This window comes from Tetrao urogallus (genome assembly GCF_951394365.1).
Source record: "Tetrao urogallus genome assembly, chromosome: 2".
NCBI lineage: Eukaryota > Metazoa > Chordata > Aves > Galliformes > Phasianidae > Tetrao > Tetrao urogallus.
This window is the reverse complement of record NC_136814.1, coordinates 51,051,478-51,074,158: the sequence shown is the minus strand read 5'-3', so window position 1 is coordinate 51,074,158 and position 22,681 is coordinate 51,051,478. Positions and strand designations below refer to the sequence as shown.

The following is a 22,681-nucleotide window of genomic DNA, read 5'->3' as shown; positions in this document are numbered from 1 at the left end:
CGCTGCGCTCGGATTGGCCGAGCGGCGCGCGGCGTGATGACGTCATGGGAGCTCGTGAGCGGCGGTGCCGGCTGCGGGGAAAGATAGGAAGCGGAAGGTACCGGCAGCGGCGGGGCGAGCGAGGGGAGGCGGCGGGGCTGCCGGAGGGGCTTGGGCTGGGTCTTTTCGCGGTCCAGTGCCGCTGTTCGTCAAACCTCAGCCTTGAAGGCCCTCCTGGGTTGGGGCCGGCCGCTGACAGCGCTCCGGTTGCGGGGAGGAGCCCGCGGGGACTCCGTGCTTATCAGAAATGTAATAAATGAAGTCAGTGGAAGGAGATAAGGCAGAAAGCTGTGGTAATGCTGGGGTGATGTGAAGGGGAGTCATCCCTGTTTCCAGATCGGAGGGCCTGATGGCCGTTCACACGCGTTGCACTTCATCTTTTTGACTAATCGTCACTGTGGCAAGGCAGATGTTCAATATCTGTATTTTCAAAATAAGTACGGGGGTGATTCACATCTGTTTGAACAGACTGGCTTCACGTTTCTATCAGCGCATCGTAATGCAAGTGCTCACGTCACATCATGACGTTTTAATTTCAAGTTACTTCTGCAGAATATCCAGCCAGTGTAATTCTTGCACTGAAAATATGTCTGAATGTTTGGATGAAGCCTTCAGCAGAAAGAATGCAGAGTTTGATTGGTGCTGTAGGTAGCCAAAGCCAATTAGATCACTGTCCTAACCTCAGGTAGGCTTTTCGTGTATAGGTAAAATGTATAGGTAGTAATAGTTGCTAACATATAAAAAGGTGCTAGTATGTATAGACGTGAGTGGTAGATACAGTAATTGGCTCCTTCACAAGTCCTAAATTGCCTCATTTCTTAACACTTCACCCATACAACTATACATTCATCAAATCTCATTGTGTAGATGCTAAAATACATCCCTTATTAACTGTGGTGTTACAGTGTAAGTCAGCAAGAAAAGACAAATGTTATCCAATTTGCCTTCTAGCACCAACAATCTGTATGAGTTGTTAGAGCCTGCTAAGTCAGTGTAAAAGACTTAGGTGTTAAGGTGAAATGAATTATGAACAGTTGATTACTAACTTGTTTTAAGTCATGTGTTGTACTGAGCACTGTCTTCACGTGGATGTGACTATTTAAGTGAGGAAATCAGAAAAGGCTCCAAAGCAGAGCAGGTAGCCAGAGATACATACTTACCAGTATTAACATAAATACGTAATTGCATAAAACACTTCTATAAGCTTTTATTGTAATCAAAATGCAAACTACTAAATTCAGGAGTTTATAACTTTTTTTTTTTTTTACTTAGTGTTTTATGTGGCACAGAATGTAAAAAGATGGGGAAAAATGGCTACAGGTTTTCTACTATAATTCCCAAATCCTTTTTTTTTTTTCTTTTTCTGAATGTAGAGAATGTCAGTGGCTGCTTACTGCATATTTTGCTGTAGACAAATAGGAACTTCTGGTCCAGCCACCAAAAAACAGCCATCGTGGAATGATATAAGTAAGTACAGTTCTATAAGTATCAATCAGAGGTGTTATTAAAAGAGGAAAGAGTCTGTGTGGATGTAACACTGTGCATGCTTAAATGACAAGAAGAGATCTACACCTCTGCAAAGTTTCTGATGAAAAGTTTTATTTTCCTAAAGTGAATGTCTGCTTCTGACTTGCTTTGCATTGTAATGATGATAATTCTAGATAATGCTGATGATGGGAGTCCCACCAAAATACAAATCTCATTAAATTATTTTAAGCTCATTTTTATGTTTTTTTTTCTTTGGTCATTTCCTAATGATTAGCACAATGAAAACATCGCATCCATAAACTGTTAGTAACAGGGCAGCACTTGAATAAACTTTGTTTCTTCCTCCTTTACTTTTTTTTTTTTTTTTTTAAGTTCTACAATCTTCTTGCTTTCTTTAATATCTTGTATAAAATGAAAATTCTTACAGTTCTAAGGTGTACTTTCCTGGATTAAAAGACAAGATATTTCTATTTCTGCTCCACAGAATCATTGCATTGTTTTTTGTTTTTTTTTTTGTCCCTTTGCCAGTTATTTCTTCAGCTTGTAACTGCTTCTTGTCTGCATGCCACAATTCTTAAAGTCTTGCAAAGGCAGAAGCTGTGGCAGTGGGTCTAGGGCAAACCTCCTGGTTCATGCTGAGGAAAATCAATTATTCATGATAGGTGAGATACATTCCATTGGGCTTGCCGCTATCGTAGCAGTAGTGTTGCACTTTACTCACAACCCGAAGTCCAGATAATCAGCCAACCTTCACTCAGGACAAATAATTCAAATCGGACAGGAATCCTTGTATTTAAAAGAGAAGTTGCTGCAAGTGGTGTTAATTCAACTCTTTGCTCTGTAAGTTCGGATTCAGTGGAATTATTTGAAAAATATCTTTGCTCAGAGAGATTCTGCAGGGATTTTCACATACACTGAATATCCAGTCAAGAAGAAAAAGCTAACTCCTTAGCGTAATGTGGAGGTTCAAACAAATGCTAGTGAGATAAATAGAATTTTTCCTGTTGATTCTTGCAGCTGGGGAATGAATGCAATTGACAGGTAGCAATACTCACAGTAAATAGCAGCAGTAGGAAACCTTTCATTGCCTAGATTAAGAGAGCAGGAAATTCTAATCCAGCAAGACCTTATTTAATTTTAAGTAGTGATTTTCCAAAAGCTAGACAAAAATAGAAAAAAACCTTAGTACCTGAAGTTCTTACCATCTGGTTATCACATGTTATGTGTTTATATTGACTTGATGCACACAACTTTCTTTGACGTCCTTTTTTCATTTTTCAAGGAAAAATTGCAAAAGTAACTGGATCACTTATACTAGGGTAAGTTCTAACTAGCAAGCTTATATGTAAATTATGGATACAGTAAAAACTTCAATTCACGTTACTTTCCAAAAATGTGACAATATTTGAGGGGTTTAGGTATCGTGGGCTGTAATTTGGAATCATATCTTCTGGTAGATTTACTCTTAGTTATTTGAGAGTTTCTTTTCTGTGCTAAACTGATATAATCTATGGACTTCTATATATGTTTGGTAAAACCTGGTATTTGTAATTAATGAATAAAGGATGATTTATACCAAAATGATTGTTAAGATATTTTTGTTGTAATCTTCCTCTTTTTCCAATAGTATTCATACACAGCTTTCTTTCATTTAAAGAGGTTTTGTATTCATTACATATGAAGTTTTGTCCTTAAAGAAGTTGCTGCAAATTGATACTCAAGCTATACATCAAGAAAAGCTTAAATCCCATGTGTATATACGTACATCTTCTCGAAATCCAAATGAATATCAAGGTAAGATGTCATTGTTTGGAATCCAAAAATAAAATGTTAACAGCATACAGTATTTCTGGAATTTACTTGTATATCCAGAAATATACATTTTGGGATATGTTACAAAAATAATATTCACAACATCACCTGATTTATTTTTAAGAGATCTATATCCATATGTATATATAGTTACCTTATAAAGTATAAATATGAATATCTTAAAAAAAAAAAAAAAAAAAAAAAAAAAAAACAACCAACAACTAGCCAGCATCTTGAAATCTTGAAATATCGTGCCATATCAGTCTTTCAAACTTAAGTAACCTAAAAATGCTCTTTTAGGGATTACATACCAAGCCAGAAAAGAAATCCATAGAGCAGTAAGGAAAATTCTCGAGACAGAAGCTAAAGTTTTCCGGAGACCTTTCAATGGTAGGTGTGAAAAGCATGTGTAGTACCTGTGCATAGTACTCTATCTAAAACCTAAGCACTTTTAGAAAGTAAAATAATTATTTTTAAGAACTTAGTATTTCCTCTGTTTCAAACACAACAGAACATGTTATCTAATAGCATTTAATGTAAGTTTCTGAATTAAAACTTTCTGTGTATTAGAACTGTATTTAAGTAAGTAAAAGTAATGTTTAAGAAGAGATTTGAAGAATAAATGAAGATTTATTTTTTTTCCCATTTCAGATGGGAAGTGAAGCTTACAGTACTGAGTTAATATTTGATACCAAAGTTTTTTTTGTATCAAAGGAATTTGTTTCTTTGTTTTTTTTTTTTTTTTTTTTTTCAAAAGCTATATTAATAGAACAAGGGGTAACAGTTTCAAACTGAAAGAGAATAGATTCAGATTAGATATTAAGAACAAATTCTTTACCTTGAGGGTGATGAGTGTCAATTAAATGAGTCCAAGCTCTTTTTGGTGGTGCTCAGCAACTGGACAAGGGACAAAGGGCATGAACTGGAACACAGGAAGTTCCATATGAACATGAAAAAGAACTTCTTGACTTGGGTCTCACAGAGCAGGATGCCCCGAGAGGTTGCGGAGTCCTTCTGTGGAGATACTCAACACCTGCCTGAATGCTTTCCTGTGTAATACATAATGGGAACCTGCTTTAGCAGGGAATTGGACCAGTTGATAAACCGAGCTCTCTTCCAATCCCTATGATTCCATGATTCTGTGAGGCGTGGGCCCAGGCTGCCCAGGGAGGTTGTGGGTGTCATTCTGTCCTATTTTACTGCACCAATTAGTTGTTAATAGTAATTCAGAGAAATACTTTAACAACTAATACTGAAGTACTAAAAGGAACAGATCATTTCTTTTTAATTCAGTGAAATGGAAGCTCGCCTGTTAAAATGCTCATTAGGAATAACTTGGGTTTCATTTGTTTTCTGCTAAAGAGCACTTTAGTACATTTGATGGAGAAGATCATGAATGTGCTTTATGGCTCCTCTTAAAAAGGACTCAGTCAGAAGACAAAGAGGTCCGACTGCAGGCTGTGCAAGAGCTGGCAAAGAACACTCACTGGCATGGTAATGTATGCTGGTATAGTTCAATTCATCTACAAAAAATGCAACCATGTCTCCATTATCTGCTGCTGCCCTGAAAAAATTGCTAGTAGCTGAAAGAAGTGTAATTTGGACCAGAATCAGGTTTTTATTATATATATTTTTTTTTTTTTTTTTTTAACATTGCAAGCAATTTTTTGTTCCTAATACTCTTCCTCGTTGTGATGATCAGAAAGATCAACACACTGGAGGGGCAATACAGGAATATAATAGCAAAGGAATTAGCATGAATGGAATGGTGTTACACAGGAAGAAGAAAGGTGCTCACACATCTCCAAAGATAGGCTCACAGAAAACTCCACAAAGGAGGAATCTCCAGAAACAGATCCTTCCACAATGGCAGTCAACCCTTAAATGAACCTGTAGGCCTTCATCTGTGCTCTTAGGGCTGACCAGGTCCTTTCCCCAAGTGCTCAATCAGTGGTTCAGGCCATGACTCAGCAGTTACCATACACTCAAAGCACAGCTGCAGTGTGGGCCTCCCTCTGCTTCCCCACTAGATTATCAGGACCACCATTTAGTATGATGCTGTCTTACTGCTGGAGAGCAGTTCTGGTTCATTGGCCTTTTAAAGCTGTTAAGAATAGTACTGCTTCTGGTACTAATCATTGTAAGGCTCTGCTGGAAAGGGGTTTAAGGCTATGGTTCAGTTAAAGATTGGTTAGGAAATGGTAGGTAACCACAACAAGGCAGCGGTGACAAACTAGAAGTAGAGGACTTGCACACACACAAACATTATTTATAAGCCATTTTCTGTCCTAATTGTTACTGTTACCTTAATACTGAAACATCCTAATGATTTTTAACTTTTCACAGATTTATCCCACAGAAAAAAAAACTACTTTGATTTAATGCTGCGGTATCATCAGTTACATTATTAGTACATTACATGTCATACACTTATCTGTAAATAGGGAAATCTGCTTCTCTTTTATGTTCTTTTCCCCCTTTGTTATTATAATGCCATAATGGGATGGAAAGTACTGTGATAATAGCAGAGTGGCAAAGTCTTTGACTGCAGCAAATGAGAATGAGCCTAAGTGTAGCAGCTGCAGAAATGAAGGAAAAGAGCTGCTTACCTTTGGAAGGCCAGTCTCAAGTAGGCAGAGATCTCCAGCAAGAGATGCCCTCACCTCCACTGCCAGCTCTTAAATGAGATCTGGGAAGGGCTGGATCATGACTCCACCCCTTCCAGTCACTCAGGGCATTGCATGCACCTGAGCTCCCCTGGGTTGGCCCTGCCTTCCCACCAGGTGCTCAATCACTGCTTCAGACAAGACATGCATTTCCACTACAGTTACCTACTTCAGTATCTTGTAAATCATATTATAAAGCATGGTATAGAACTTAAGGTTCTTGAGTCCTCTCTCTTCTTAAAGCAGCAAGTGTCCTTGAACTTCCAAGTAAAGGGTATACATATACACCCTTTTCTCCACTCCATCACTAGTCTGTGTAAACTAGGTAGCACTCTAATCCACTCTGATTATCCTGGTAGTAGAGTCAGTTGACATTTTGTACAATTCCACACAGTAGAATGTGTGTTGCTTCAGACTGCCTCTTTCAAACTCTAATTATCTCAAATTGTTTACATAAAAAGTCATATTTGAAAACATTTGAAAGGCAGATGTACCTACACTGAAGCTGTGTGTAACAGTTCAGTAATGGCCATCTTACTTTCACGTGGGAAGACTGCCAGCAGATTTTCTGAGGCTTCTTTCCCTGCAGACCTCCTGTATCATTCAGTGCATAAGATGGCCAGTATGTGGGAATTTAGTTGCTCTTTGTTATATCCTTTTCTCTATAATACTAATTGCTGCAGTATTTGGATGTTTTACAGGCAGTAATAATTCTTGCCAACTACCTCATAAAGAAAGCGGGTTTATTTTACTCTGATATTGCAAAACTCATTCCAGCAAAGATCTGGACTGGAAATGTGCTACCTTTTCACAGCTAGAACCAAATTGTTCAGCATGCATTATCATAAATACTGCGTCCTGCTCATCCAAAGCACAGCTTCAGTGACATCAGTTTGTGGCTGCAAGTGATCTGCACCAAGGAAAAATGATGCCTGGTCTGTGATTGTGAAGCCTCTTTTAAGTAGCCTGTCATTTTTGTTCACGAGATGTATAACAGTAATGAGGATAAAAACACTTTTATAGCGAGTTGTTGATCCACTTCAATATTGTCTTTTCCTTCAGTTTGACACTAATTTCAGTATGTGCCTTTTAATTTCCCCAGCTGTAAAATAGATAGGTTTTGAAAATTAAGTATTATTTAAATCTGTTTTCCCTTCAGTAGGGTGTCTTAAAGTCCTTATTGCAAAGACAGCAAGTGCTTCAGTAAGGAAAGGCTACTTGTACAGTGATGTTGTCTTGCATGGTCTAAGGTTACCTCTTTTTTTTTTTTACTTTAAAAACTTTGTAGAAGCAAAGCTTTTGGTATCATTTAAAGTTCATGCCCACATCTTGGCAGCATTTCTGCTTAGAACTTGGGTTAATATTGTATGAAGGAAAAAAATAAGGTTTAGGCTTGAATTTATAGTTCTTGCATTCTTTTCACAGTAGCAATACTCAGCTTTTGCCTTTGCATTTGTTCAACTCACATAAGAATCTTTATTTAACTGATTTGTAATCAACAATTAGTGCACAGGTCTATTTTGTTTCAGCACAGTGCTGAGTCTAACAACTGCTATTTTTACCTTTTGGAATTTGTGACTATAGAGTCAAGGCTTATTAAGGAGACTGCAGAAAAGTTATTCTTTTCAACTCAAAAAAGAAATCAGAAATTTAAAGCCAAATGAAATATTTACTATCAGTTTTAACCTTAATGCTGGAGTTCTTGTACTGCAGATTATCAGTATGGTACTGTTGCCCAAACCTGTGATCAAAGGACCGCTATAGGTTTGGCTCGATCCAAAGATATCGACCTTCGCTTTTTCCTGCCTCCACCAACACTGCCAAAAATGAAAAATGTAAGTAAATGGAAAGAAGACACCAGCTGATTTTTGCTTACTTGTGTTTACTACTTCCATTGTTAGTGACCATACTAAAATAGAATTCTTCAAAAGTAAAGAGTGAGTACTAAAATGAAAACCAAAACATCAATCTGTAATGTACCTCTGGAGTATCTGTATTAGTGAATTATGTGATGCAAAGAGCTGAAGATAGGAGTTTGATTATTGTTTGACTGTATGTCCAAATTACACAATGTAATTTGTACAAGTCACAGTGTGTATAAGGAAATATTAGGAAAAGGCCACTAAAGCACGAAGCTTAAAGCTTACTTTTCATCACTCAGGTGGCTGGTTTTAGTATTAATCACTCCCAGAGTTTTTACAAGAGTAACTACTAAACCCAAATTGCAGAGCACTGAAGTTTTGGCTTTACTAATGTAGCTTCTTCATTTATTTAAGATCTTTATTTTCTTCCATATTGTGTTTTGTTTCAGAATTTAAAAGAGTAGATTTAAAAACTGTGTTTACTTCTCACAGGATTATCTCATAGAAGATGAGCTTCGCTTGCTCTTGGTTTCTTTACCTCAGTCTGGCCTTGATCCATGTGTCCAGTACTTCACATCTCTTGCTTTACGTGAAAGTAGTCAGACTCTTGCTGCACAGAGGGTGAGTTCCCACTTACAGACTGGAACTATTTGGTTTCTTTATTCAGAGGATAAAGATACATACCTATTTCTATATTTTTCAGCTTTATAAGTGAAAAAAATGCAGTCTTTGTTACATTACAACTTAGTATAAGCTCTTCTACATACAGACCACATGCTTGAAAGCTTCTTTATCTTTCTTAACTGTACTAGTTGGTTTAGCAAGAGATACCTGCTTTGTGGGAAGGCTTGTAAGTAAAGACATATCTTATCTCTCACAGTCTTCATAAAGAGATTTTTCACATTTCATCTGCTGAGATTACTAAACCTTCTTGACATCTTACTATCAAACTAATTGCTGCCTATGGTCATGAACTGTTTATTACATGGAAATACATTCCTGTAACATGTCACTGTTGCCAAAACCTAAGTCGATTGATTTTTATAATCAGTGACTCTTACTTTTGAAAGTTATAATAAAAAAAAAGTACTGTCATAATGTTGCTTAGCAGGGTTTATTTAGAGATTTCAGAGTTCAATAACTCTTTATTCCCTAAGACACAAGGAAGTGTAATGTTTTCACATGGGGATTCCATTGTTTACACAACAAGAGGTCTTGCTACAGAAAGAGCACTTGTAAGACCACTCTTGGAAACATTTTGACTAATTGCACTGTCCTAGAAAATTATTCCTTCTTAAAGTTTTGCTGGTCTTCCTGCTGTATGGTAGAGACAGACTGACCTCTTGGCACTATGCTAAGTGTCAAATACCTTATTTTCTCTTTTCCCCATTTATTTATTTATTTATTTTTCCCCTCCCAACTCTGGAAGTCTAAATTAAGGCTGATTCTTGCTTCCTTATCCTCAAGGAAACAGTTTTAAGAGATTACATTAATTAACATAAGAACCCTGCATTTTCCCCCTTTATTGTGTGTTTTGAAGTTAATAGACTATGGAAGCTTCTGTCTGAAAATTTGTTTAATAAAAAATAGTAGGCCATTTTATAGTGTGCTGCTATATAATTTATACACTTAAATTCATACATGCTGAGCTCTCTTTAAAGAGATCTCTATAGAACATTACACACGTAGCATTCTAGTTTAGAAATGCTTATTTTATGTAGCCGTTTGGAACATAGCATCATTTTTACTATTTCTCCTTTCAGGGAGGCTTATGGTGTTTTGGGGGAAATGGACTTCCATACTGTGAGACTTTGGGTAAAGTTCCTTCAGAGACAGTAGAACTCTTTTGCTTGCAAGCTTTAGTGCAACATTCTAAGGTAACTGTCTGTTTTAAACTACAACTGAAAACATTTATAAATACTCTTTTCTAAGGCGGTCATATATTGGGACTGAGTTGCCATTTTCTTGTCTCCTAGCTGCTGTCCGTTTTGCAAGAGCTTTCAGAGAACTGAGACTGATATGAATCATAAGGAAGCATAACAAACTCATTTTTCTGATATCAAGTGCCTCTGTAACAATCAGAAAGCTAAACAGGTGGAATTGTGGTACAAGAAGTGTAATGACAAAGGGACTAGCACAGTGGAAAGGTGTTACAAAGGAAAAGAAAAAGTGCTCACCTGTCTCTGAAGATCTGGGCTCTCCAAGGGCAGGATTTGTAACCAGAAATCCTTCCATACTGGCAGTCAGCCCTTAAATAAGGTCTAAGAGGGTGCAGCCAGGCTCCACCCCTTCACACAGCTGAATTGCCTTCATCTGTGCTGTCAGGGCTGAGTGGGTCCTTTCCCCAGGTGCTCAATCAGTGGTTCAGGCTGTGTCTCAACAGTGACCATACAGCCTCTGTTATTATTACTAATTATCCTGTGAAAGTTCTTTAATTTCTCAGAAGTCCTGAACATTGAAAGATAGTATTGAGAATACTAAATTGTTATTTGTAGTAGGGATGGATAAAGTGTAGTTTGCTAGTATTCCTTTCACAACTTCCATATGCATAGAAATTCTCACGTAGTAAGGATTTTCTACATTCTAGATTTTCCATTCAATCAAGTTGTGACTGTACTTACACAGAATGCCTCTGTCTTTGCTAAAAGCTTCATACCTGAGGACATAGCAGTTTCATGACCACAGTACATTTTTAAGCACTGTAAATACGTTCAAGTCACAAGCATTTGGTCGCTATTGGTGTTGACACTACTACTGATCTGTCTGTGTTCATCTTCTTGAACTAGAATCTATTGTTGCCCTTTAGATCAGTAAAAATAGTGATGTTATTAGAAGAGTAACAATGTCTGTATATTTCGAAGAGGAGGTATGCTAGCAATTTCACTTTAGCTGGTAGGCAGTAAGAGGCTTCAATTGGCAGTGCTTGAACAAGTGCAGGCAGCTGTCCTGTTTAGACTCTTGAATGTCACTTGTAAGTTGGTCATGCCAAATGGATATCAATGTCATTTTCCTCTGATGTGAAGGAGAGTATAGTGATGATTCTCAGCATCTTTCAGGTTGTCAATTCATAGATATCATGCACTCAACACATTAAAATATTTCCTTCATCTTGGAATAGGGAATAATAAATACTAAATGAATAAGAACTCTTATGTAATAAGGGCCATATCATATCAGCTCATAAAACTACTTTCTGTATTAACAGCATCACCAAGAAGCTTTTGCAGAACATCTACTTATTGTCATTGTACTGTATGATGCTAGGTTTCATCTCACTGTGATAAAATTGAAGCTCAGGGCGGCCTTCAGCTGCTGCAGAGGATATACCAGCTCCGTAAAGATTCTGCAAAAATACAGAGAAACATAATCCGCATTATTGGAAATATGGCTTTGGATGAACGTCTTCATTCATCCATAGTACGTGCAGGTAAAAGGAAAGCAAGTGCAAGCAGCCTGAATGCCAGACTGCCAGTTCTATATTCTAAATTTTTCACTGGATTCAGTGCTATTGTAAAATGTAAGGGACTGTGGTAGTGTTCTGGTTTTTATATGTATGTTTTGTATGCATGTATATTTTTTTTTCTTGTTTTTTTTTGTTAGTTTGTGCCTTTTTTTGTTGTTGTTGTTAAATAAAACATAAATAGTTTAGACAGCTTTGGTTTAAAAACTTACATGCGTTGTCTAGCTGATGTGTGTCAGAGCTAGAGGCACTGAAAGTCTTTGAAGGATGGTGAAAATTGGGACTTCTGATATTTAGTTCAAATTACTGACAGAAATCTTCTGAATTTCCTACTCTCACAGACCATCTGCATTATTGATCTTTTTTTTTTCCAACTTTACTGTGTTTTAGTCTCATGAAGGAACTTTGTGTCTTTATGTTTTGGAATAAAATAAAACATGCCTTCCCACTCTCCCTTGCTTTGTGTCAAGCTAGTAACTAAGAACAAATAACAGTGGCAGGAGGCAGAGATGAACTCACACAGCTTCTGGTGCCTGTGGGTGCCCTCGCATCCTGCTGTTCATGCTGCTTATGCATCAGATCCTCACAGCTGCTCCAGTCTGCAGGCCAACCCTTTCCCAGCTAGCGCTTGCTGAGGAAGTTTTCCACCAGATCTTTAACAGCGCTTCAGTCCGCTCTGCCAGCAAGTTTAATTTGAGAAATTTTTCTTCATAGATTTTTGTTGTCAAATTTGCACACTTTTCCCGTTTGTTCTTGTATGTATGTATGCTCTGAATATTCAGTTGTTTCTTATCTGCTTGGATTTTAAAGGTTTTTCCTCATTCATCACAGATCCTTACAATCATTCTGACTCAGTTTTCTCTAAAAGTATTTAAATGTTCGTTGTGTGTGTGTGTGTGTATGTATGTATTCATTCCTTTGCATGTCTCAGGACTCTGTGAGCAGCCTCATCCATGTCTAAGAAACAGTAAGTTTCATTTTTAGGTAAGAGTCTGTGAAGTGTTTATTTTTTCTTGAGGTAGCTATGACTTAAGTTGAGGAATGTGTTCTGTCAGCTATTCTTTTATGTTTCTCAAGTGTAAACAGAATTGTTTGGTTTTTGTTTTGTTGTAGAATAGCGGGAGAATTTTAATTACATAAATGTTTTTGCACTCTGGAATTTAAAATTAGAAGTTGTTCTTCAGAGCAATCATCAATTTTTCTGCCTGCCATTATTCCTGTGTGCTGTTCCCTTTCTTTCCTGTGCTTTGACTTCCATTTTCTCTCTGGAACATTCCTTATCACTGCATTTTTTGAATCTTGGCTGCAGAAAGAGAATCAAGATGTGTTCTCTGTCCGACTGCTGCTCTGACCTGCTGATACACTTTGTTTTCCTTCTGGGAAGGGGTTCTGCTTCACGTTATAATCTGAATAGCAGTAATTCAACATTTCCTCCTCACCACTCTGAATTTTTTAATTTTGCCATTTCCACTTATCCAGCAGTGGCTTTCCTGCAGTAAAGAGAAGTGGGTTGAAGTAATTTGTTTTGATATTGCCATTCTTACGTTTTAATGCCCATTTTCACAATTACTGCTGTGAAGGATGATGTTTGTGAATTTTCTTGTTGGGATGATGTTTCTGACGCTTTATTTTTTCAACGTAGGTTGGGTTTCTGTACTTGCTGAAGTAATGAAATCCCCGCATGTCATTCAGTCTTCTCATGCATCCAGAGCTTTGGCTAACCTAGACAGGGACACAGTGCAAGAAAAGTATCCAGATGGTGTTTATGTCTTACATCCACAGTATCGTAGCAGGTAATGCAGAAGGAGAAACTGTGCATGCTGTAATTTGAGTTATTTTCTGTAATTTTCAGTTACAAAAATTCAGAAGAATGGTTTCAGAGTGCAGCTCTACTTTTGTTACCTGCTCCTCTGGTTCTTGATGGATTGACTGGACTGAATGTAGATCCTCTAATGTGAGAACAGCAGGAGTGCTCGGAGCTGTCCGTAGCAATGAAAAGAGTGTTCCTGTATTGCTTGGAAAATGCAAACCATTACATGAATTATGGTTTTGCAGCCTTTGTACTGGTGTGTCTTGGGATATGATGCCTAGCAGTTATTCTGCTGATAGCAGCCCATTGTCCTCAGCTGCAGTGAAAGAAGCTGAGGCTTTCTTTTTTTCTTTTCCAAGAACATTTATCTGGGACTGAAGCAGTCTCCAACATGGTATGTCACTTAGCAGCAACTACCCTTGGGGCCGTTTGTGTTAGTGGAAATGGTGGAATCAGACAGTAAAGGTCTCACCAAGCTGCATTAATAGTAAGGGGAAAGAATATTGTTTTCCATTATGGAAGAATATGAGACAAGAGCTTGGTACTTTACATACTTCTGTCTAGATCTCTCTTATGGGCGAATCTGTGTTTTTCATCTTGATCTGAGTATCCTCTGTGAAATATCATGCAGTGTCATGGCATGTTGTCCATAATACAAGAAACCATGTACAGTGTTCAAAATAGCATTTTGATATCACCCATGTTAAGAGTTCTGTCTAAATTTAATTTGCTGAAAGAATATCTGTCATCTGTCTTCTACAAATTCCTTTCTATGTCAGTCAGCCCATCAGAGCAGACATCCTTTTTGTTCATGGTCTTCTGGGAGCAGCGTTTAAAACCTGGAGACAGCAAGACATTGACCAACCTGTGGATAAAAAGGCTTCAGAAGTGCAGGAGGAATACAGCCAGTGCTGGCCAAAGGTAAAAAGACAGTACCATTTTCTTGAACGGTTGCTGTTTTTTTGTTAATGAGAGCTGGCTAGAGAATTGGATGACTTCTGATCTGTTTTAGGAGTAGCATACTTTGTGTTCTTCACATGGTTTTTGTTAGCAAAATGAAATTTTCAACAGGTTATGCTTGCAAAGGAAAATCTCTGCTAAAGTTAATGCACTCAGTGTCATTCTTCTGGTAGTGTAAGAGGAGGCAATGTACGCTGTCCTTATGCTCTCATTCTTTTAAAGGAAATTCTACAGCTTAGAAAAAGATGGTAACTGCGAAAACATGAAATCACATTTTTAATTTCTTATATGAATGTCTGAGTACCTGAGTACCTGAGTACTTTTTCCAGTTTGCCTTCTAAAAATTATTGGTATATAAGTAATGACTGCTTCAAGCAGCTCACATTGATGTAAACACCAAAGTATATCTACAAAACTTCAACCCATCAGTCCCATTGGCCACGTCAGTAATTGTTGTTCCGCCCAGGAGAGGGAGCCAGGAATGCACAAATCAGTAATCCATTCCAGCCTTTGCCTTCATTTTGATTAGGAAGTTGTCAAGAGATTGACAGTCTGTAATAACAAAAAAATAACAGTGCAGGTGTAAGATGTATTCGAGGATTCGTGAAGAACAAAAATTGTACTTGATACTCTATTCATAATAACAGCTTTGCTCCATTGTTGCTGAAGTGTTTGTAAGAGTTTTCCAAGTACTTCAGTAATAAGCTCTTTTTGGTGGTTTTCTTTATTTAGACATGGCTGGCTTCAGATTGTCCTGCCCTTAGAATCATATCTGTGGAATATGACACCCGTTTGAGTGACTGGAAAGCAAAATGTCCTGTTGAGCCTCACAGGTAACAAATACACGCCTGCAGTTTGGAGGGGGGAACAAGAGGATGACCTATATAGCTAATTATTTGAATCACTTACAATGAAACAGTGAAATTAACTTTTCTTGTTGTATTTGAAAATAAAATTTAGAAAAATCTTGGCTAAAGTCATGGTTTACCCAAGCTTTATATCCTCATGGATTAACTCAAATTCTTAATTTCTTACAGACTGCTTCATGTGTCTTCATTGTCTTCAGGGTCTTCAGGCACTGAAGTGGTCTATTGATTTAGATATAACATTAGTTTTGCTTCTTCAGGGGAGTATTTATTAAGCTTAAAATGGCCTAACAGTACTTTGTAAATACAACAGAAGACTTGCTGTATTGTGACTTGATATTCGCGGGAAAACAAAGCTTATAGTTCTATTCAGAAGTGTTAATCCCTGCGAAGAGATTGCCATTTGTCTTTGGTAGATGAGCTACAGAAACTTCTTTAAGATTTAGACTTTCACAATACATTATGAAGCTAACAAGTGAAGAGGTTTTAGGCACAAATTAAGAATTAATAAATTGTCTCCAGCCCACACTGTTTTTTGGTCAAATAGTGTAATAAAACCACTGCTCTTGTCACAGGAGCAGTGCTTTAGTGAGCCTGAGCCAGCTAGATCAGAAGAAGACACCTCCTCCAAAAATGTTGTTTCTAAAACATAAAAACAGTTTAGATGACTTGGTTTGAATGGATTTTAGACTCAGCAATTGACTTCAGTGCTCTTTGAATCTGATTGTAATCCAAGTCCTCCCATTCATTTTACACATAGGCATGTAACTAGATTCAACTTGCATACTTCCACGAAGGCACGTGCGTGACTGCTGACAGGTTAAGAATCTGAAAATTAATTATGTTTTGAGTAGGGGACAAAATTTGTATAAAAGATTGAGAGCTTGGCACTTGCTCATTTTTCCTCCTTGTGGACGGACATACAAAGAAATGATGCAATTATTGCATTAAAGAAAGCATGCAATTGGGGCAAGACAAGGAAGATGTGACTGACAGTATCTCTATTCGAAGTTAGTCAGAACAGTGACAGTAATGAATGTGTAGATAGGTACCTCTATGAGAGACCCTTTTCCCCACATCCATCTCGAGTATGTATAAAGAAAGCAAATTCAAAAAATAAATAAATACATATGCATTTATTTTAAGATAACGTATTTTTCATCACAGAATGGAAAACTGCATTACCTGCAATATGTGCTCACCCATGCATATAGCGTATGATTATTTTATAGTTTGTTGTGCTTAATCAAAAGTGAAAGACATTTGAAGATATTTTAACTAGCAGCAACAGGAGTGTAGCTGGACGCTCAGATCCTTATCACTGCTGTAAGAGTATAGGCTCATCTAGTGTTTCAGAAGGGAGTTAAGTCCCTCAGCAATCTTAAAGCATATTGCTCAGATGAAAAGACAGGTTTGAGTATCCTTTTCATCTGTATTATCTGAAAGCTGTTTCTAGTGATAATGCTTGGACCCAACAGAGATGAAGTGAATTAGGCTTTGCACAGTGGTTGCCCCAATATCCTGAGGTTTCGTTATCAAAGAGTCTTCTGTGATTCCTATTGTGCCACAAGGAGTAATCATTTCACTCTTTCAAGCTTAGTCTGGGAATTGGGATCAATTTTGGTTTGATTCTACCACAGATTCATTTGTAGCCTTTAACATGTAGCCTATCCTTTCCAGAATTTGACCTCTTCATTCTTCAAATTGAAATCGAAATCATTATGTTTTTATACTACTTTAATACCAAGCATTTGGAAATAATTATTTGAAAAATTATAACTGATGTAATTTGTGATTTAATTTTTTTTTTTTTTTAACACATTGGATGATAATGCACTTATTCATTTCCTGAACAACTTTGCTTTACAACTTGAGCACTGTTTAGCAAAGTACATTTTTGTCAGGTATTTACATATGTTCTTGTTTCAGGGCATAAAGTTTATTATGCACTGATGGTGCTTTGGTAAAATGAAAATATAATTTTGTAAACATGTGAAAATGGTTTCATTTAGAAGATATGATTTGCAGAACTAAAACTAAGGGCAGTAACTGATAAGTGAAATTAAAATAGCAATTTCTAGCAAGACCAAGAAACTGAACTCATTTCAATTGCTATTGCCCTTGTGAAGCTGACCTTAAAAGGTTCTTGACATCTTTAGTTTTCAGTGTAGCAGCAACAATTAAGTAATCAATGTTTTATTTACTGAATTCACTTTCATAAAACTCCAGCGCTGAAAGTTTATTCCCTTTAAGTCTGGTGTTCAGCTTACCATGTTCCTTTGTGCTTGTGTTTGTTTATCCATTGCAGGACATCTATTGCTTACAGGAGCAACGAGCTTCTGGAGAAGCTCAGAGCTGCTGGGATTGGAGAGAGACCCGTGGTGTGGGTGTCACACAGCATGGGCGGTGAGCGCAGTGCCTGTCTGGCAGAATGCTTTGATTTATCTGCTGTTACGTTTCAGAATGAGACTGGAACCAAATTCATTTTGAAAGGCGGTTGTTCTGAATGGCCTGTGTACAACGCTTGCAAAGATCTGAAAATGTAAAATAGATTTCTGTTTTCCTGGTGTGTTGTTTGCAGTAGCACACGCATTTGGAATGGATTTTTATTCCTGTTTGTTTGTACCGTGTTGATTCAGAAACATAAAATCAATGAATTGAAATTCATGCAAGTGGAAATTCAGAGGCAGAGTTTTCTCCATCATCTGGCATATGTTAGATGTCATTAGCAACGCTAAAAGCAAATTAAAAAGTCTATAGACTTGGATTTATGCTGTTCAATTAACATTTTATTTTAATGCCTCAGTTGTTTTTTCCAACTTGATCTGACGTATTCGACACGCTAAGGATTAATCAAATGAGGCAAGAATATGGTTAGTTGCTTCGTGGCTAATATGGCACCATCATTATTTTCACAGTGGTTTAAATCAGTGCATTAATTCAGTTTCTCTTGCCAGGTCTTCTAGTGAAAAAGATGCTGGTGGATGCTTCCAAGAATCCAGAAATGGGTAAAATTGTAAACAACACGAGAGGAATCATATTTTATAGTGTACCTCACCATGGCTCCCAGCTGGCTGAATATTCCATAAATGCCAGATATCTTCTCTTCCCTTCTGTGGAAGTTAAAGAACTCAGCAAGGGTATGTCACACTTTGCTACCATGTAGCAGTAGAGATCTCTGCTAATCTGTTCATGATGCTTTTTTTCCTTTTTTTTTTTTTTTTATTTTTTTAAATCACGCTATCAGAAAAAGCTGGATAAGAACTACAACTGCCCTTCTTATGCTTAGTGTTGTAGCTTGAACTGTCAAGAGTAACTTTTCTATTTAATTACAGACATGGAGGGGGGAAAGAGAATCAGAACAAATTTTTAGAGGAGTAGTGTAGGTCATTTAGCAAAGTAGTGTGTGCTGGACTTCAGATTTTTGTCTTCTGTATAAATTCTGTGTTACGCAGAAAGAAATGTTACATATGATTGCTGGGAAAAGGAATTACAAGCAGAATGCTATTCCTTTTTACTGGAGTTCTTGATTTTTCCAAAGCACTTTATGGGGACTGTAGTTTTGCAGACACAAGTTCTAATTTTCTGTTCAAGATAAAGCTGCAAAAATAACATTATCCTTTCACAGATTCTCCTGCCCTTAAGGTGCTGAATGATGACTTCCTGTCTGTTGCCAAAGATAAGAAATTTCCAGTGCTGAGTTTTGCAGAAACCTTGCCAACGCATATAGGCAGCATGTTGAAACTGCATGTTGTACCCCTGGAGTCAGCAAGTAAGTCAAATAGTCACTTAATTTTCTTTAATTTTATATATATTCCTGTAGGCATTGATAATGGGGATTCGGTGGTAGGAAGACCTTGGAAAAAACATCTGTTATGTTTGGAGCTTTTGTTTTAACTTTTGGCTGTTTAAACTTAACTACAGTCTGCCTGCTGAGATGGGAGGCAGCTGTGTTTGTAGTTTATGATAGCAGCTTAGTTTTGAGTTTTCCAAATGCCAACAATGCTTACTGAAAAAATGCTGACTAGGCACATGGCTGATGTTACATTGTAACAGTCATTTCCTTTCTAATAATGAGCAACTGATTGTCTTTGTATGGCTAGGCCAAATAGTGTTTCAGAGCCTCCTGCAAATTCCAGCTATGTTATCCTTTAGAAAATAAGAAAAAAAAAATTAATAAACTGCTAATAGGAATTCTTAATAAAGATAGTAGAACTCTGGACCAAATGGTTTACCAGCATGGGTTTTGGAGCAATGTTTAGCCAATCAGACTATTAACAGCAGGTATTGATGCTTTTAGCACATTAAAAAATCACCAAGCCAAAGCAGTTAAAGGGCAGACGGGGAATTGCTTCTGAGAGAGCAATTGCTAATGCAGGATGCGCTTTTCAGACCAGCCAATCTTACAAACTGTGATCATTATTTCTTCTTCTTTTTTCTCTCTCCCAGAGTTAGGTATTGGAGAACTTATTCCAGTGGATGTAAATCATCTTAATATTTGTAAGCCAAAGAAGAAGGATGCTTTCCTGTACCAGCGTACGCTGAAGTTCATTCAGGATGTTTTAGCCACTGACCTTGGGGAATGAGGTTTCTGCCATCCTTGTCTACTTCTATGTAGTGTAACACAGTAAGTTCTCCTAACAGTTGTTAGAGGATCTGCAAAACTGCAAAGATACGATATATGTCGATAGTATCTACTGCTAAAACAATTTTTGGTACATCTTGAACTTAGGAGACATCACTAACTTATTTCTGAAATCTCTTCAAAACAAATACAAACTGAAACAAACTCATACAAACTTGGCAAAAAGAAAATGGGTGTTGGCTTAGAGTAAGCATGATCTGTTGGCAAACCATGTGCAGATTCTCCAGCGATCTGGCTGAGAATGGATGGAGATGTCCTTCTGGAGTAACACAGATGATGCATGGAGGGTGCCCAGTGCATCTCCTTTTAGCCAAGAAAGGTTGCTCTGAAGTTAGGTGGTCTCAGTAATGTCCATATGCATCTGGGACTTTAAGTCTCATGGTTTGTGTGAGAAACAATTGAGATGGTTATTTGTTATGTCAAAGGTGGAAAGAAGCATGTGGTTGCCTTAAAGCTTTGGTTTACTCTCCATGTTTAGTATGTCAGAAGTCTCAGAAAATTCATGTGTGTGAAGGTAGCATTTTAGTTAGTGGCCCAATTAAGACATTTTTGTAATTTGTCTTTTTGTTTAATAGACTTACCCAGATTTGTTAGCAAAGACAGCATCTGTTTTCTGTCTGAGAAAGAGATAAAAGCTTTACTAATTTCTGGAGGTTGTCTTGCATAAACAGCTGTAGTTGATTTAATCCATTTGTATAAGTGAGAAGAAAAACATTTAGAAAAAAAACACAAATGTTTACATTCTTGTACATTTCTCTTTTAATCTTAGTGACTTTTGAGATTAGTTTCTATAAGATAGCATGTATCCAGTCAGATTGAGGGCAGTTCTGTGCTTGGTCATTTGGAACGGAGGCCAGGATCTTTTTCTTTAAAGGCTCATGAGATGCACTGAATAGGTGTCCCCAGCTCACATTACTCATTTAGAAGATCTTCAGCTGATTTAAGAAGAGCACTGAAAATGCTCTCGTGGGGTAAGACAGCTGCAGACCCCAACAAGGAAGCTGATGCTTGGAGTTTGGAGCTCAGGTCGAGGGAAAATTTAAACAGGAAATAAAAATTGAGTGATTATATGATCCCAGTTGAAAGGCAGAGGGTCCCAGGGTGCTCACGTGTATTTTACTGGTGTAGATACAGAGCAAGACAAAAGCATTGTCTTATTTGAACTTGTTCACGTTAAGGATACCTTAACAGCACTGATGAGAAATAATTATTTTTAGAAAAAAAATGGCAGCACTCTGTCACTTTCTTAAATCCTAGGTAGTTTGCAATATAGTAAGAGAAGCCCAGTGCAAGTGCCATTTCTTTCCTACCTTCCTTTCACTCCCAGCTCTTTCTGAAGACAAACAGGATATGATTAGGCTGTGTTCCTGTGGCTGACTGTTAAGTAAGGCCTGATGACATGCAGAGGATGTCTCTTAGCATCACTTGTATGATAAGGATCTAATCTTACCAGACTTAGAATAATGGCTCTAAAAGCTACCAGAGAGATGTGGTGCAGTCCTTTATGGGCTTGGTGCAGGTGTCAGAGGCCACTGCTGTCCTGCCGGGTTCTGAGGCAGCTGTTTTTATTACAGAGCTCTCTGGCCCAGGAGAACACAACGGCTACAAACACATTTTTTGGAAGTTGATTCTTGCTGAAGTTGCATGGTAAAATTCACAACCCGCAACAGTACAGAGAATGTGCAGCACTACACTCACAGAAGAGCATTTTTTCCCCATAATCAAGATATAGGAAAGAACACTGGATGGCAGTATTTCAGGTAGAAAATGTAACAGAATTGTCATAACTTCTGAAGAGGTTTACCCTGTTTAAACTCTGGTTTAAACTTTAAAGTGTAAATATATTAGAACACTTTGTACTCACGAAGTTGAGAGTATGTCAATCCCATTGCCAGTAGACGATTTCTAATAACTGACTCTGCTTGGTGTGACAAACCTTGTAGTGATTTTAATGGACTTCTTTGGCTTAAAGGGATTCAGATCACTGATGTTACACATTAATTTTGTTCAGTAATGCATCTGTGCTTTGTTACTGTAACTGGAACTGCCAAGACAACTTTCTCTTTTTTGTTATTAAATATATATATGTGAAACTTCTAAAACTAATACTTTCAGTTGTGCTTTTTTGGGAATAGTTACAAAATGTGTTTTTAAAAATGCACTAAATACACCACAATATATATTAAAGCTGATTGATTGTAAAAAGAATGCCCTGGTTCATGCTCATATTTATTGAAGACCTGTTCCTTAGAGACAGTCTCATGCTGGAAGAATGTAATGTTTATCCTTCATCTAAGGTAGAAGGCACAGAAGTGGGGTCACAGCTGGTCATTGTGGTTTTGCCAGACTGGGGAATTTTTTCGGTTGTGCTTCTAGGTTTTGCAAAAGGGCTGCTTGAGCCATATAGAGACATTGGTTCTAGACCCAGAGGGCAAATGGGGTGGCATCTGGCATTCTTGTCTGCTTCCCATTAGAAATTTAAGTTCTTATGCTTCCCTAGCGTCACGTTAATTCCAGAGAGTGTTTTTGTATAAATCCATAGGATTCAAACTGTGCCCTTAATCCCATCCCAGCTGGAAACCCAGCAGCAGATGTGGCCAGGACTGTGAATGCTGGTAGTTCGTCTGCATGGTGGGACACAAGTGGTAAGATGGGAAGAGAGTGCTCATAAGGAGTGGGTCAGTCTTTGCTCTTGGGGCTGTGCAGCACTCTAGTAGTGATATTCATCTAGTAGTAATTTTTCTGGTAGCAATCAAGTTCTGATTGCTGTTTTCACACTTGTGCAAGGAGGGTTTCTTTTCTCTGTGGTTTGTGTTCTGTGGTGCTGGGCAATATAGCTGGCCAGGAAAGGAGAAGTTTTCACTCCAGTTAAACTATCAGTTTTAGACAATTTCATGAGTGAAAATTCCAGTAAATATTTTAGGTTTTTTGGTTCTCTTTATCTTTCAGTATGTTCTGCCTAAAAAGCTCATGAGGCTAAAAGGAGAAATCAGACAGCCTTCCAGGCAGGCTGCTGGTTAAATGCATTGTTTTTTTTCTGTTTTTCTTGAAGGAAAGTTGTGAAATATATGCC

At 37.6% G+C, this 22,681-nt stretch overlaps 1 protein-coding gene across 1 annotated transcript; it reads left to right on the top strand.

Annotated features, from left to right (window-relative positions):
- Nucleotides 1–662: 662 nt before the first annotated feature.
- Nucleotides 663–19,549, top strand: SERAC1 (serine active site containing 1; the record flags this gene model as incomplete). The annotated part of the gene is made up of 17 exons (XM_079532833.1): nucleotides 663–724; nucleotides 1,415–1,506; nucleotides 2,810–2,846; nucleotides 3,185–3,321; nucleotides 3,640–3,729; nucleotides 4,702–4,851; nucleotides 7,719–7,840; nucleotides 8,360–8,488; nucleotides 9,631–9,744; nucleotides 11,132–11,294; nucleotides 12,970–13,120; nucleotides 13,917–14,058; nucleotides 14,830–14,930; nucleotides 17,272–17,369; nucleotides 17,921–18,103; nucleotides 18,592–18,735; nucleotides 19,413–19,549. The coding sequence occupies 17 exons, from the start codon at nucleotides 663–665 to the stop codon at nucleotides 19,547–19,549; spliced, it is 2,052 nt and encodes a 683-aa protein (XP_079388959.1).
- Between the last annotated feature and the right edge of the window lie 3,132 nt (nucleotides 19,550–22,681).